Consider the following 17214-nt stretch of genomic DNA (forward strand, 5'->3'; position numbering starts at 1 on the left):
AGGAGTTTGTGTGTCTGTTTGTGGTCATTTTGTGTTGCTTTACGGGTGTTTTGTGTCTCTTTTTCATCATTTTATGTCTTTTTTATGATGTTTTGTGTCTCTTTATGGTCATTTGGTGCCTGTTTTTGGTCATTTTGTGTGTCTTTGTGTTGTTTTTATGTCTTTTTCTGATGTTTTTGTGTCTTTTTGTCTTTGTTTTGTGTCTCTTTACAGCCATTGTGTGTCTCTTTTTGGTATTTTTGTGTCTCTTTGTGGTATTTCTTTGTCTCTTGATAATAATTTTACATCATCTGTGCTCTTTTTACGTCTCTACATGTTTTCTGGCTCTTAGGAATCATTGAGTTTGTGATTCTTTTTGTGTCTTTTTGTGTCTTTTTGTGTCTCTATGTGTTCAGTTTGTCGTTTTGTATTTTGTGTCTCTACATTTTTTCCTGTCTTTTGGTCACTTGAACTGTTTTTGGTTGCTGTCTGCATGTTGTGTGTCTTTGTGGTGGTTTTGTGTGTCTTTGGTTTAAAACTATGGACTGGGTAACTTGATGTCTTCAGCGTGAGTCCAGGAGCTCATGTTTCCTCCATCACACAGCAAATCAACAGCAGCTTCCATCCACCAATTAAAGCTCATAATTATGGTCATTAAGTAAAACGAATCCTCTTAAATCATGTGCAGTAAACGAGTGGAGCAGCTGGACTTTTATGAGAATTAATTAACCGTCATTAATGAGGTTGTAGTTTGAAAAGCTGCTTCCTGTCGTTTGTTGGTTCAACAAAACTTTATTAGAATTCGTCTGAACACAAACAAACTGTTTGCAGCAGGTTCAGTCTGTTTGTGGCTGTTTGATGACTCATGTTGGACTTTTTGTGTCTCGTTTTTCTCACTTTTCATCTAATTTTGTCTCATTTTGGTCATTCTGTGTCTTATTTGTCTCATTTTTTTGTTCTATTTTGTTTCATTTTTTTGGTCATATTGTGTCTTTTTCTGGTCATTTTTGTCTCACTTTGTGTCTAATTTTTGTAATTTTTCATCTAATTTTTGGTCTCATTTTTTTAATTTTTTTGTCCTATCTTGTCTCATTTTTTGTCTCACGTTGTGTCTCATTTTTCTCATGTTGTGTCTCATATTTTACATTATAGTGTGTATTTGTGGTCTCTTTGTCATCACTTTATCTGTTTTTGGTCCCTGTAAGAGTCTCATTTTGGTCGTTTTCTGTCTCTTTGTGGTCGTTCTAGTTTTATTTGTGGTGGCTTTGGTTTTATTTGTGGTGCTTTTGTTTTTATTTGTGGTGGCTTTGCGTCCATAGATGCCTGTTTTTGTCTCTTGATGATCACTTTGTGTGTTTCTGCTCACTGTCTGTATTCTTGTGTCTCTTTTTCCTCTTTTAACGTCTGTTTTTAGTTGATTCGTGTCTTATTTTTCTCTCTTGTTGTTGTTTTTTGTGTTCTTTTGGAGGTCATGTTGTGTCTCTTTGTGATCTTTATGCGTCTCCTTAGTTTGTTTTTCCATCTCAGTGTTCAACTGATCTGTTTTTGGTCACTGTTGGTCTGTTTGTGTCTCGTTTTGGCTGATTTGTGTCAGTCTGTGGTTGTTTTCTGTCTCGTTTTGGTGTTTTTGTGTTTCTTTTATGGTATTTTTGGTCTCTCTGTGGTACTTTTGTTTCCCTTTTTGTGTCTCTTTGTGGTTGTTTTGTGTCTCTTTGTGGTAGTTTTGTGTCCAGTGACTGCTTGGCTTCGGTCTGCTCCGTTATTTTCTCCACTTGGTCCCGACCACCAGATAAATCGGTTTCTTCTACTCGTGCTGCAGCGCTCTGCGGTTCGTCGTCACTCCGGTCGTCCTGTTTTGGGTTTTTCTGATTTTTAGTTACGTCTCCACGTCTGTATTTGGTTATTTGCTGGTTTCTTGCGTTGGTGTCGCTGGTCTGCAGCTTTACCTCCAACCAGAGGGTCGTTGTTGTTTTAAATCTGGGTTTAATGAAGTGGAAGAATTTTTCCCATCTGCTGGAGCGTGAAGCTGCGGCTCCTAAACGATCCGGTTTAATGGATCCGAATCCATCACGGTGTAAACGCAGCGCCGCCGGACGGATATTTAACTTTGGGAACGAGAGCTTTGGAACAACACGAGCGGCTCTGTGGGACTTTCCTCTGCAGATAATCATCTCTCATTATGTTGCTCCAGTCAATTAGCATCCATTACTGTCAGCCTGCATCTCTGAGTAAATGTTGACGCTCGCTAATTCCCACATATTCAACCTGCACAAACACTGCAGGCCTCCTCTGGACTTTTTCTGGACTCCGGCGTTGATCCTCACGTCCAGTTTTTCCCTCAGACGGACGAATCCGTCGATTTAAACGAGACTCAAACTGTAGTTCTGACGATAAGCAGCAACAAAACACTTTATGCTGTCGGCTTACGTCCATAATGACGAGTTTTATCGCTCATTATGAGCAGAAACACTAAAAATCAGACGTTCTGTGTTGAAATGCGTGAAATTGAAATGATTTTAAAGTGAATATTTAATCAAAACAAGACATTTAACGCTTTTTTTTTTAACATTTTAAACACAAACGATCATAAATTAAACAAGAAAATCATCTGAAGGTGAAACTATAATGAAATAGAACAGATATAAATATACTGAAGTTATGATTGTAAATATCAGGAGATTCGTTTTGTTGGTTTTGTTGTTTCCACATTGATGAACTTATTTCACAGCTCTGTCACATCAGGTTTATTCTGCATGTTTTAGTGGATTTAGTGGAACTTTAACCCTAAAATCAGCTTTTTTTTCCAACATGTTTTTATTTCCAGGCTGCGTTCAGACAGTCAGCAGCTCCTCAAAGGTTTTAGGATTTAAGGTTAAAGTTGTTTGTTTGTGTCTTTAAAGAGAAAATGGTTTGAATTAAGTCCAGTTTCTCAGTCCAGTCGCATTTTAACTCACATAAAGTCCTTCAGCTCTACGAACCAGAACAACGTGAAGGAGGACAGAACTCAGAGACGTCTTCCTATAAAATATACCTATATTTATTATAATAATATAATATAACAGTAATGACTCTGTCAGTAGGACACAGTGAGAATGACAGAAATAACACAACAGCAAAATTAAAAACTTAAATTCTTTGTGTATTTATATTAGAAAAAATAATAAAAACTGGAATCTAAAGTTTTTCTAAATGTCAACAGATACTGTAAAAATATGAATTTATAGACGAGGTGTTCCTGTGTTTATTTTATTGATCAGGTTTGATTTGTGGAAACATTCCTTCACTTCAAACTCTGATGTTTCTGTCACATGACTCCTGATCACAGCTCCGTCTGTCGAGCAGAATCTTTTTTTTATTGATAAAATAAGAAGATTTTAATAAAATCCTGATTTTTGAGCTGAGGTTTGGTTATTTTTCCCAAAGCAACCACGTGTCAGACGTGACACATTCAAGGACCATCGGAAAATTGAAAATCTGATTATTTTGTCTGTTTTTAAAGTTTCTGATAAACAGTGACGTTTTGGTGATTTAAAAACAACAACAACAACAACAAAAAAACAAAAACGTAACACCTGCCGAGAAGAGTCACTCTGCTCAAATCAGATGTTTTTTTTGCATTAAAGCAACAAGAAAATAGAACTTACAAAATATAAACAGAGCACTTTAAACAGCTGAAATAAAGAAACTAACCATAAGAAGGAGAAGGAGTTTGGGGGCAACAAGAACAACCAGTTGGTGTGTTCCAGCATCAGGTTGATGAACGTTCACTGATTAAAGTTAAAATGTGTTTCAGTCACAATAAACACAATAAATCAATAAATACTGGACTGAGATAAACAACAGAGCAGGTTGTTGGTGAACGATCACGTTTACAGCCTGAACTCAGCAGCTAAATGTTTTCCAGCAGAAACCAGACTCTTGTTCCTCACGGCTTCCTGTCGGCTTGTCTTCCAGCAGGATGCGACATGTGCGCCGACAACCGGAACGGCGAGTGTCCGATGCACGGGCCGCTTCACTCCCTCCGCCGCCTCGTTGGAACCAGCAGCTCGGCGGCGCCCGTCACGCTGCCGGACGTCCCTGATTGGCTGAGAGACCTGCCCCGAGAGGTGACGGCCGCCATCTTTGTGTGTTTAACGTTCTGACTTTACAGACCAGAGTAACGTCGACCAGCACTGAACTGAAGTTTTGTTTAGTTTAAATAGTTACTGAGGTTATTCAAAGAGCTTTACAGGCAAAAGTGAAATAAAACTAAACATGAAAAATAAAATTCAGCGCAATACAGATTACACTGTAGACCTAGCTCTGCAGCATCAGTAACCATGGAGATCTAGCCCCACAGCATCAGTTACCATGGAGATATAGCTCCACAACATCAGTTATCATGGAGATCTAGCCCACAACATCAGTTACCATGGAGATCCAGCTCTGCAGCATCAGTTTCCATGGAGATCTAGCTTCACAGCATCAGTTACCATGGAGATCTAGCTCCGCAGCATCAGTTACCATGGAGATCTAGCTCCACAGCGTCACACTGAAGCCTGTGGATTCAGGTTTAGCGTTCCTGCTAACAGACTGATCGTGCTTCGTAGTTCAGCGCTCTGGTTCTGGTTTACGGATCAGTACACGACTGAGCTGCAGAACCATAAATATCAGAACTTTCTCTCTCTTCATTATTCTCATCACATGTTGCCGTGCCGACCCTGTGTGTCGCTGCAGGTGTGTCTGTGCACCAGCACCGTTCCTGGTCTGGGTTACGGGATCTGCGCGGCCCAACGGATCCCTCAGGGAACCTGGATCGGCCCGTTTCAGGGAGTTCCTCTGCTGCTGGACAAACTGCAGTCTGGAGCCATGAGGAACACCAGACACCTGTGGGAGGTAAGAGACAAACGGACATGTTATATATCAGAACGGTAACCTGTCTGTAGGTGGTTCTGGTAGGTTCTGGAGGTAAACGGTCCTTCCATTGTCTAGAACTGGTTCTGACCAACCACCATCACACATGCTGACATGAGCCTGGAAAGTTTACCCAGAATGCACTTTGTAAAGTTTCCTCTGGTGACTGATCAGAACCAGAACCACATCCAGGGTACCAGTGATTGTTTCTCTGACTCTGTGTCATAGACATTAAACTGTTCACACTATGATACATCCCATAATACTGATGCTAGCAGCTGGATATAAAATTATTTTGGTCATTTTTGAGTCATTCCGGACATGTTTTGTTTTACTTTTAGACCATTTAATTACATTTTAATCCATTTTTTAAAATATAATTTTTGGCAACTTTGGACCCAAATTGTTGTAAATTAATTAATTTGTTAAAATACTGCTTTTTTAAAAGTACATTTTTGGCCTCTTTTTAATGTAAGAATATTTTAGTTTGTGTGTTTTTTAATAATTTATTTGATTTTATCTGTAATTCAACAAAACAGAGAAAATCTATAAAATTAAAGACACAAAATCTTCCTTCAAATATTTTTTTGCTGATTTAAATAATAAAAGTAAAACCTTTATAATTTTATGGTCAAACATAAAAAGGTGATTAGTATTTGTAAAAATTAGTATTTTTAATATAGTCAACATATAATTTGGTTTTTTTTGTGTGTTTTTACTGAATATTATCTGTGACATAAAACAGGTCAAATCTGTCTGAACAATGAATTTTAAAAATGTTTTTTACGGCGTGAGAAAACTTCAGCGTGATTAAAAACGTGGTCCCGTGGACTAAAAAAAGTCTGCGGCTTGTTGAGACGTTTAAATAAATCTTAGTCCAGCAGGTTCGTCTGTCCGTCCGTTTTAATTAGAACTCGTTTACCGTCTGCAGACGTAAACGCTAACGCGGTGAGCTCAGAGTGGATCTGCAGAACCGGCTCAGCGGACCGCGTTCGGCCGTGTTTGTGCGTCACGTCACCCTTTCAGTCCATCGATCAGAGCGCTTCGTATTTACATACAGTCAATGTGGCCGTTATAAACAGCTGCATTAGCATCAGAGCCGCAGCAGAGCATGCTGGGAGACGGATGGGTCCCTGGTGGCCGAGCTGCTAAAGGTCAGTCTGCTGACCGGACATCCGTCTCTGCTGGTGACCGAGGAGGAGGACAGGGAGGGAGGAGGAGGAGGAGGAGGAGGAGGACAGGGAGGGAGGAGGAGGAGGGAGGAGGTGGACAGGGAGGAGGACAGGGAGGAGGAGGAGGAGGAGGAGGAGGAGGAGGAGGAGGAGGAGGAAGAAGAGGAGGAGGGTGGAGGTGGTGGTGGGAGGAGGAGAAGGAGGAGGAGAAGGAGGAGGAGGAGGAGGGAGGAGGTGCTCTACAGGTCAGAGTTGGAGGTGAACATTCATAGTCCAGCAGGAAGGAAGGAAAAAATAAGAAGGAAGAAGTATTCAGACCAGCATTAAACCAGTACACCAGTAAACAGAACCAGTAAACCAGTAAACCAGTAAACAGAAACAGTAAACCAGTAAGCAGAACCAGTAAATAGAACCAGTAAACCAGTAAACAGAACCAGTAAACCAGTAAACAGAACCAGTAAACCAGTAAACAGAACCAGTACAGACCTTCTAGTCCATAAACAACATGCTGTTTCCGTCGTGTTTGACTCGGACCCTGCAGAGTCCGTCCGCGGCCCTCTGCGGGGCCTCCAACCAGCCCTTGATCCCCTGCAGAGGCGCTGATCCGATAACTGGCTGTAACCTGCAGCAGATTATCGGCTGGAGCTCTCATTAGGCCCATCGATGGAGATCCATTAAGACTCAGCCGCTGTTAAACTCCGTTATTGACGCCTCCCAAAACAGGAAGTGATGCGTGTCCTATAGCCAATCAGGGCGCTGGTGTCATGTTGTCTATGGCGACCAGGAAGGGCCACTTTTAATTAAGACGCCTGCGTTTCCGGCGCTGCAGTATTTTGCTGCTGGACACATTGATCGGCTGAGGATCCTCCGTTCAGGGCGGAAGGATCCTTTAATGAGCAGCACCAGACACAGAGACGTCGTTTTACTGGTTTCATGGTTTCGCTTTGACCCGTCCTGAACCCGGACCTTGTTGGACCCGCCTGCTGAAATGGACTGTGACAGAAACTCACTTTCGAGGCCTTAAACGCTGCGTTCTGCTGTTTGGTACCGTCTGGGGCGTCGTGTCATCGGTAATAAATTCCTCCGATAACAACGTGTTTGCTTCGCTGAGACCCGACTGTGCAGTTTGACAGAAACCACTTGGTTCTGTAATCAACAGAACCATGTCAGAGGGCCTTTAATAAAACCCAGAATACACAAATAATGACATCAGCAGAGAAAACATTACCCAGTCTTTACTGGACGCTGGGACCACAAACCGCCGGAGCACAGAGTCGGTCCGCCGGGACCGGCGTGACGGACGGACGGACAAACAGAACCCGACGCTGGAATCGGTTTTATGACGCCGACAGGAAGTGAGGAATTCACTGAACCCTCCGGAGGCCCGTCAGACGACCAGCGCCGACGAAATGTTTAACCTCAGACTGAGGGGCCTGGAGAAAAGAAGGAAGCTCCAGTAAAAACCCAGACGACGGGTCTGGACCAGAACCAGAACCAGAAACTGCTGTTTGGACTGAACGTTCTCCTCAGTCACCACGACTGAACGGTCAGAACCAGAATCCAACAAGTCACACAGAGGGGAAGGTTTAGTGTGGTGTTAGTTACAGGAAGGAAGGAAGGAAGGAAGGAAGGAAGGAAGGAAGGGAGGAAGGAAGGACTGAAGGATGGAAAGAAGGAAGGAACCAAACAAGGAAGGAAAGAACCAAAGAAGAAGGAAACAAAGTAAAGAATGGATGTATGAAGGAAGGAAGGAAGGAAGAAAGGAAGGAAGGAAGGAAGGGACTAAAGAAAGGAACAAAACAAGGAAGGAAGGAAGGAAAGAATGAAATAACAAAGGAAGGAAGGAACAAAGGAAAATGGAAACAAAGTAAGGAATGATGGAAGGAAGGAAGGAAAGGAAAGAAGAACGGAGGAAGGAAAGTCTTTTCCTTCCTTCCTTCCTTCCTTCCTTCCTTCCTTCCTTCCTTCCTTCCTTCCCTCCTTCCTTCCTTCTCTCCGCCGTACCGATCACATGACGTATCACATATCAGTGTTTACAGATAATAATAAAAGCCGACATTGATAAAATCGGGTCGGTGTTCTGTTTACTTTCATGCTTTTCTAGAACCATTTCTCTAAACCTGTTTACATTTGTCCGGTACTGCTGAACCCAACATCTGAAAAACTGGTCTGTTTAGCGCTAGTTAGCACATGTTAGCAAATTAGCATGCAAACATAGTCACTGTTGTTAGCATGTTAGCATTAAGCCAATAGCACCCCATAGCATTGCTGTCATGGCGTAGGACTTCCTGATTGGTTCCTCCACCTCCTCCTGCATCCAATCACAGCTCAGATCTGTGGTTGGACCCAGACTGGGCCGGAGACCCGGTTCGGATCTGGTTTCGGGGCTCAGGTTCCACGTTCCTCCTCGCCTGTAATTTGGGTGTCAAAAGCTCTCCCCGGGTCAGACTGCGACCGCCGCTCGGCCCGGTTCTGTTTGGTTAAACCCACTCGGTGGTTCGGGTTAACTCAGTTCATTTCTCGCTCTGTGTGACATCATCCTGTCGGCATGGTGACGGCAGGGGTGCAAGAACAAAGACGGGCTTTTCCAGAACATGTTAGAATAACACTGGGTGTGTGTGTGTGTGTGTGTAGCGTGTGTGTGTACATGTATGTAATGTGTGTGTGTGTGTAGCGTGTGTGTGTAGCGTGTGTGTGTACATGTATGTAATATATGTAATGTGTGTGTGTGTGTAGCGTGTGTGTGTAGCGTGTGTGTAGCGTGTTTGCGGTCCAGCAGCGTGTTTGATGCGTGTGTTTTGGGAGCCGCCTGCTGTGATGATCTGCAGCTCATGTTCTCTTCATGTCACATGTTTGAAACCGACCTTGAAGGTTCTTGAGGATCCCAGCAGTCACTGATTGGTCCGGTCAGCTCGGCTCAGTCGGTGCTTGATGCTCATAAACGCTGTGAAAACAACAAAACTATGTAAAGAACACAGTAGAAGTCTGGAAACAAGGGTGTCAGAAACAACTCTGTAGTCTGAAGACGTTTAAAAACTGTAAAAATACCAGCAGGTAGATGTAAGATGATATTTTAGATGATTTAAATACAGTAAAACCATTTTTATGGTCACATTTTGCAATGGAATAAAAACTATTTGCTTTTTAAGGAGGACATTTTGTACAATTTCTTTTCAGTCATTTTGTGTTTTATTGTTTGTAATTTAACAAACCGGAAAAATAACAGTTTAAAAAATATATTGGACATTTATTAATGATTAGATAAATAATTAATTGTTCATTTTCTCAATAAACAGTGACTGAAAAAGACTGAATACAACAACAACAGCAACAAAAAGTAAACAGGAGCATAAAACACAAGAAAACTGAAATGGAAAACAAAAGTAAACAGTGTTGGACAACAATAGAGTAAAAGTAGCTGAAAAACACTGAATGCAGCGACGAAAAGCAAAAACCGACAGAAACTAGAAACGACGTAAAACAGCAAAAAGAGACGTAGACAACAACATAAAGAGAAACTAAAAGCAAAAGTAAACGCGGTACCTCGGTGCTGTGGGTCGGACCTCAGTGGTAGGAGGATGTTGGTACTTCAGGGTTGTGGTACCTCAGTGGTGGTCCATTGGTGCTGTTGGGTACTGGTAACTCGTTCATGTGGGTACTGGTACCTTGTTGGTGTGGGTACTGGTATGTCATTGCTGTTGGTGCTGACACCTCGGAGCTGTTCTTGCCAGTACTTTAGGGTTGTGGTACCTCATTGGTGTGGGTACTGGTACCTTGGTGCTGTTGGGTACTGGTACCTCGTTGGTGTGGGTACTGGTACCTTGGTGCTGTTGGGTACTGGTACCTCGTTGGTGTGGGTACTGGTACCTTGGTGCTGTTGGGTACTGGTACCTCATTGGTGTGGGTACTGGTACCTTGGTGCTGTTGGGGACTGGTACCTCATTGGTGTGGGTACTGGTACCTTGGTGCTGTTGGTGCTGGTACCTCGGTGGTGGTTTTTACAGCCAAGTCTTGGGGAAACCCCAGGGTCACGATCTGGTACCTTGGTACTGTGGGTGGTATGACTTCAGTGGTGGTGGGTGTTAGTACTTTTTGGTGCTGGTACCTCACTGCTGTAGGTAGTGGTACCGCAGGACTATGGGTACTGGTACCTCAGTGCCAGTACCTTGGTTCTGGTGCTGGTACCTCAGTACTGTGGGTGGTATTACTTCAGTGGTGGTAGATGTTTGTACGTTTGGGTGCTGGTACCTCAGTACTGGTACTTTTTGGGTCGTGTTACCTCGATGCTGTGGGTTGTGGTCCTTCAGTACTGTGGGTGCTGGTACCTCAGTGCCAGTAGCTCAGTCCTGGTACCTTGGTTCTGTGGGTGGTGGTACCTTGGTACTGGTACTTTGGGACCATGGTACTTCGATGTTGTGGGTAGTGGTACCTCAGTCTTGGTGCCCTGATACTGTGGGTGGTGGTACTGCAGTACTGGTACCTTGGTTCTGTGAATAGGGGTGCTGGTACCTCGGTGGTGGTACCTTGGTCCTCTGGGTGCTAGTACTTCAGTCCTGGTACCTTGGTGCTGGTGGGTGGTGGTACTTCAGTTCTGGTACCTCTATGCAGTGGCTGGTGGTACTTTCGGGTGCTGGTACCTTGGTGCTGCTGGGTGGTGGTACTTCGGTTCTGGTACCTCTATGCAGTGGCTGGTGGTACTTTCGGGTGCTGGTACCTCGGTGCTGCTGGGTGGTGGTACTTCGGTTCTGTGTGGGGTTCTGCTGCCGGTTGCTGTGTGAGAAAGCAGCAGCTGTGCAGACAGAACCTCTCTGCTGTGGAGGTGAATCAGGGTCGGCTCTATAAATATTATCTCAGAACCGTTATTACCGTCTGATTTATGATCGGTGGAGCGGCTCAGATGGTTCTGGACTGTTGCTGTTGGGCCCGACGGCGGCGCTGATGGCTTACAAGGCCGACCGCTGACAAACGGACCCACGGAGCCGTGTTGTGTTAAAGGAAGGTGAAAGATCTGGTGGAGTGAAGAGCAGCAGGAGGCGAAGGAGCAGAACTGTGGCTTCGTTCTGGTTTTAGTCAAGCTTCATTTCACCAGCGGGCCCGACGGGTCCTGTGGTTCTGGAGGGTTCAGCAACAATGAGGGGAATCAGATGGATGTGAGCAGAGTGTTTCCTTATAGGGAGAGAAGGAGGAAGAGAAGCAGAAAACTGAAATCAAAGGTCCGTTTGTTTTAAGAATCCGTGTGAGGCGGTTAAAATAAGGCCCAACGATGAGGAGGTCAGTGACATGACAACAAGACGACAAAGAATTAGTACAAAGAGACACAAAATGAACCCAAAGACACACAAATGAACCATAAAGAGATTCACTAACCAGCCACAACACGACCACCGAGACACAAAATGACCACAGAGACATGGAGGGAAAACAGAGAGACTAAAAAATGACCACAAATCGATGCAAAGTGCCTACAGTTACACAAAACAACTGCAAAGACACACAAAACACTTTAGAGACATAAAAAACAGAAACTAAACGGCCACAGAGATGCAAAATGACAAAAAAAGCAATGCAAAGTGAGCAAAAACACACAAAATGACTGTAAAGAGACACACAATTACCACAAAAACATGCAAAGTGACAACAAATACACAAAATGTCCACAAAGACACATAAACTGTTGGAAAAATACACAAAAATAAAACACAAAATGACCTAAAAGATGCACAAAATCACCAAGAAATGACCACAAAAAGTCATAAAACTGCCATAAAAAGGCACAAAGTTAATAAGCAGAGATGAAGAATGACAAAAAAGCAATGCAAAGTACACAAAAACACACAAAANGTTCTGTGTGGGGTTCTGCTGCCGGTTGCTGTGTGAGAAAGCAGCAGCTGTGCAGACAGAACCTCTCTGCTGTGGAGGTGAATCAGGGTCGGCTCTATAAATATTATCTCAGAACCGTTATTACCGTCTGATTTATGATCGGTGGAGCGGCTCAGATGGTTCTGGACTGTTGCTGTTGGGCCCGACGGCGGCGCTGATGGCTTACAAGGCCGACCGCTGACAAACGGACCCACGGAGCCGTGTTGTGTTAAAGGAAGGTGAAAGATCTGGTGGAGTGAAGAGCAGCAGGAGGCGAAGGAGCAGAACTGCGGCTTCGTTCTGGTTTTATTCAAGCTTCATTTCACCAGCGGGCCCGACGGGTCCTGTGGTTCTGGAGGGTTCAGCAACAATGAGGGGAATCAGATGGATGTGAGCAGAGTGTTTCCTTATAGGGAGAGAAGGAGGAAGAGAAGCAGAAAACTGAAATCAAAGGTCCGTTTGTTTTAAGAATCCGTGTGAGGCGGTTAAAATAAGGCCCAACGATGAGGAGGTCAGTGACATGACAACAAGACGACAAAGAATTAGTACAAAGAGACACAAAATGAACCCAAAGACACACAAATGAACCATAAAGAGATTCACTAACCAGCCACAACACGACCACCGAGACACAAAATGACCACAGAGACATGGAGGGAAAACAGAGAGACTAAAAAATGACCACAAATCGATGCAAAGTGCCTACAGTTACACAAAACAACTGCAAAGACACACAAAACACTTTAGAGACATAAAAAACAGAAACTAAACGGCCACAGAGATGCAAAATGACAAAAAAAGCAATGCAAAGTGAGCAAAAACACACAAAATGACTGTAAAGAGACACACAATTACCACAAAAACATGCAAAGTGACAACAAATACACAAAATGTCCACAAAGACACATAAACTGTTGGAAAAATACACAAAAATAAAACACAAAATGACCTAAAAGATGCACAAAATCACCAAGAAATGACCACAAAAAGTCATAAAACTGCCATAAAAAGGCACAAAGTTAATAAGCAGAGATGAAGAATGACAAAAAAGCAATGCAAAGTACACAAAAACACACAAAATGACTGTAAACAGACACAACATTACCATAAAAACATGCAAAATAACAACAAATACACAAAATGACCTCAAAGATGCACAAAATTACCAAAAAATTACCACAAAAAGTCATAAAGTGACAAAGCAGAGATGAAGAATGACGACAAAAAGGCAAAATAAGTCCAAAGAGACGTTTTGTGGCTGAAAGCTGCTGCTGAAGATGAATTAAATTTGAATAAAACTCTGCGTTACTTTATAGTTTTGTGTTTGTATTTATCTCCTGGGACACGGTGAGATTAGGAGGAGGAGGAGGAGGAGGAGGAGGAGACGACACGGTGAGATAAGAAGAAAGAGGAGGAGGAGGAGATGAAGAGAGCAGATAACGTAGAATTAGTAGAGTGTCATTGATTAGCTGTAGAACAGAAGCTGCGCTCATTGATCGGCTCTCAGGAACAGTTTTACAGGATTTAGACTGAAAAAGGAGAACATGAAGAAGAAGACGGTGCCGAGAAAGAGGAGGAAGAAGAAGAAGAGGAGGGAGGCTGACAGCTGGACTTTTTCTGACGCTGATGTTCCCTCTTCAGGTTTAATCAGCTGCTGAGAGCAAAGCAGCTGATTGGTCAGTTTGGGGTTTGAAACGGGGGCGTGTCATTCGGTAACCAATCAGAAGCTGCGTCCAGACTTCTGTAGCTTCACTTGTTTAAGATGTAAATATTTAAGAATCAGCAGAAAAAACTACTAAAATCTGGCAGCGAGGGTTTAAAAAAGACTAAAAGACAGTTGAATTACAAAGTACAAATCTGTGACAATAACAGCAAATGTGTGTAAATTAAGAACACGTTTACCTGGTTTTAGTACAATTAAAATTAAAATAATGTAAACTTAGGGTTACACATTGTAAAAGGACAAATTTCTACCTGTCAAAGTACTGATTTATACATTTTGTTGATATTATTTATAGTTTTGGCCTGTTTTTACATTTTAAAAAGGCGTTGCAAAGTGATCACAAATACACAAACTGACCACAAAGAGGCACAAAATGAATATAAAGAGCCATAAAATGACCAAAAACAGGTGCAAAGTCACTACAATTACAAAAAATAACTGCAGCACCGTACAAAATGATAACAATAAGATGCAAAGTTACCAAAAAGCGTTGCAAAGTGACCACAAACACACAAAATTAACAGCAAAAGGACACAAAATGACCACAAAAATATGCAAAATGACCCCTTACAGGCCTAAGATGACCGCAGAGAGACACAAAATGACCAAAAAGTGTCGCAAAGTGACCACAAGCACACAAAATTAACAGCAAAAAGACAAAGGATGACCACAAAGAGATGCAAAATTACCCTAAAGAGACACAGAAGAACCCCAAAGACACAAAAAATGACCATAAAGAGATGAAAAATAAAGACAAAGCCACATAAAATGATCAAAAGCAGGTTCAAAGTCGCTACAATTACAAAAAATAAGTGCAGCAACACACAAAATGACGACAAAAAGATGTAAAATAACCACAAAGGGACTCAAAATAACAACAAACAGACACAAATTTATCATAGAGAGATGCAAAATGAAGATAAAGACCCATAAAATGACAAAAACAGGTGAAAAGTCACGACAATTACAATAAAAACAACTGCAGCAACACAAAATGACCACAACGAGATACAAACTGAGTACAAAGAGGCTCAAAATGACCAAAAAGAAATGCAGAGTACAGAGGAAATAAATGTCCTGATGTTGATTTGTTGCTCGTTTTATGTGTAACGTGAAATAAACTTGTGGATCAGGTCCGATCAGGTTGGTGTTAGGAGTCTGGTGTTAAGTCTCAGAAGGTGTGTGAGACAGAGGGAGTGTGTGAGGCGGAGTGTGTGTGTGAGGTGGAGGGAGTGTGTGAGGCGGAGGGAGTGTGTGAGGCGGAGGGAGTGTGTGAGGCGGAGGGAGTGTGTGAGGCGGAGTGTGTGTGTCGACGCCTCGCGGCTGCATGAGCGACTCTCTGATAAACAAACACACACTCGTCCGCGGCACGCCGGCCGAGCAGCCATTTACATGCCAGCGCTGGTTCAGAGCTGCAGCTAAGTGTTCTCAGCTGATAACCGAAACACATTCCTGTCTGCAGACACACACAGACACACACAGACACACACACACTGTGTGTAACCGGGTCAGGAGGTCAAAGTGTGTCGGTACATTCAGACTTCTTGGTGTCTCCCACTCAGTCAGCTGTTGGCTGAAGCTGAGCAGATCGCTCATCGACGGACGTCACTCAGAATAAACAGAACGTGTAAAGCTCACAGCTTCACAGCTTCAGACTGGAGCTGCAGCGAGTCCTTCCTGAAGTAGGATGTCTGATGATACTGTCATCTGATATCTGGGACCAGAAAACGAAGTTCTGGAAGAATAACTTCAATGGAGTTGAAGAAGGAAACATAAAATGACCACAAAGAGACTCAGAATGACAAAGATAAGAGAATAATAACCAAAGAGGGATGTAAGGTGACTCTAAAGAGGATCAAATGATTCCCAAGACCCACAACACAACTCAAAGGTAACACAAAAGTATCACACAGACTCATGACCACAAAGAGATGCTGAGTGGCTACAGATACACAAAACTATTACCAGGAGACACAAACTGACTCTGAAGAGGCACAAAATGAGCACAAACAGGCAAAAAGGTACCACTAGGTGCTTTAAAATGACCACAAAGAGACACAAAATGACATCAAATAAACACAATATGACAAGGAAAAGGAACAAAGAGTCCACAAAATGAACACAAAATGACCACAAAATGACCACTAAATGTTTGCCAAGACACAGAATGAATGTGCGTAAACACAAAATTATTCCAAAGAGACATAAAGTGATCACAAGGACACACAAAATGAAAACAAAGAGACACAACATGACACAAACGAGCATCAACTGACCACAAAGACACACAGAGTAACCATAGAAAGACACAAAAGGGCTCCAAATACACACAATATGACAAAAAAAGGAACAAAGGGACGACAAAATGACACAAGATGACACAAAATAACACAAAATGACACAAGATGACCACAAAGAGATGCAGAGTGGCTAAAAATAGAGTAAATGATTGCCAGGAGACACAAAGTGATCACAAAAATGACACAAAATGACTCAGAAGAGACACAAAGTGAACACAAACAGGCAAAAAGTGACCACCAAGTGGTTCAAAATGACCACAAAGAGACACAAAACGACAACACACGGACACAAAATGACCACAAAGAGACACAAAACGACAACAAACGGAAACAAAATGACCATAAATTCATACAGACTGATAAAATGAGCAACAACAGGTGCAAAGTCTCTCCAGTAACAGAAAAACTGCAGCAAGATGCAAAACAAACGCTTACAAAGACAAGACAGGAAATGACGTAAAGGAGACCAAACTGTCACAAAGCAGTTAGTGTTGGTCACCATGGCAACATGAGATCATTACAGTCCGTTATGACGACGGTGCTGAGTGTTTAGATTCCAGCTGTAACGCTGTGAAACACTGAACATCTGTAAAACAACAAACCACCGTTTAGATCGGTTCTGTTGGGTTCTGCTCTGTGCGGAGCGTCGATGAGAAGAAATCTTTGATGAGGCGTCTGATGATCAATCAGACGATCAGCTGACTGATCGGCACACCGCTCCGATAACGGATCAATTAGAACGGCCACCTTTTAATTTAAAATAAAATCTACCTGCACAGGTGAACATCTGCTGGTTTTCTGTGACACAAAAGTCAACTTTAGTTGTTTTTTGGTGCTGATTCAGTGATTTTCTGACTTTTTTTACTCTTTTTATTTTAAACTCTTCTTAACTAATACTGATAACAGAAATAACTGTTTGTTGCAGCCGCTAAAATGCAATATTACAACTTTAACGAGCCTTTTTTGTGCGTTAATTACATGAAACACAACAAACTAAACTTAAACAAGTGCAGATCTCTCTCTATGAGACGAACCGTGATGGTTTATGTTCGACTTCAGTGCTGCACATTTACATGATCTGCATCAAACACAGAACAGAACGTCAGGAGAACGTGTTTTATTGTGAAAGGAGCTGAAGAAGGAAACAGAAAACATCCACAAAGAAAAGACAGAAACCAAAACAAAAAGAGATGCAAAGTGACTCCAAAGACTAAATGATTCCCAAGACCCACAACACAACTCAAAGGTAACACAAAAGTATCACACAGACACAACATGACCACAAAGA

General features: G+C 42.5%; 1 protein-coding gene across 2 annotated transcripts in view; it reads left to right on the plus strand.

The window, feature by feature from the left end:
- Positions 1-17214, plus strand: part of prdm6 (PR domain containing 6) — an 86801-nt gene that overhangs the window by 6558 nt on the left and 63029 nt on the right. For both annotated transcript variants that reach the window (XM_008287696.1, XM_008287697.1), the window contains 2 exons: positions 3937-4085; positions 4696-4854. In XM_008287696.1, the coding sequence (XP_008285918.1) occupies positions 3937-4085; positions 4696-4854 (308 nt within the window). The remainder of the gene's footprint in view (positions 1-3936; positions 4086-4695; positions 4855-17214) is intronic.

The sequence above is a fragment of the Stegastes partitus genome, unplaced genomic scaffold (assembly GCF_000690725.1).
Source record: "Stegastes partitus isolate 25-593 unplaced genomic scaffold, Stegastes_partitus-1.0.2 Scaffold515, whole genome shotgun sequence".
NCBI classification, from domain to species: domain Eukaryota; kingdom Metazoa; phylum Chordata; class Actinopteri; family Pomacentridae; genus Stegastes; species Stegastes partitus.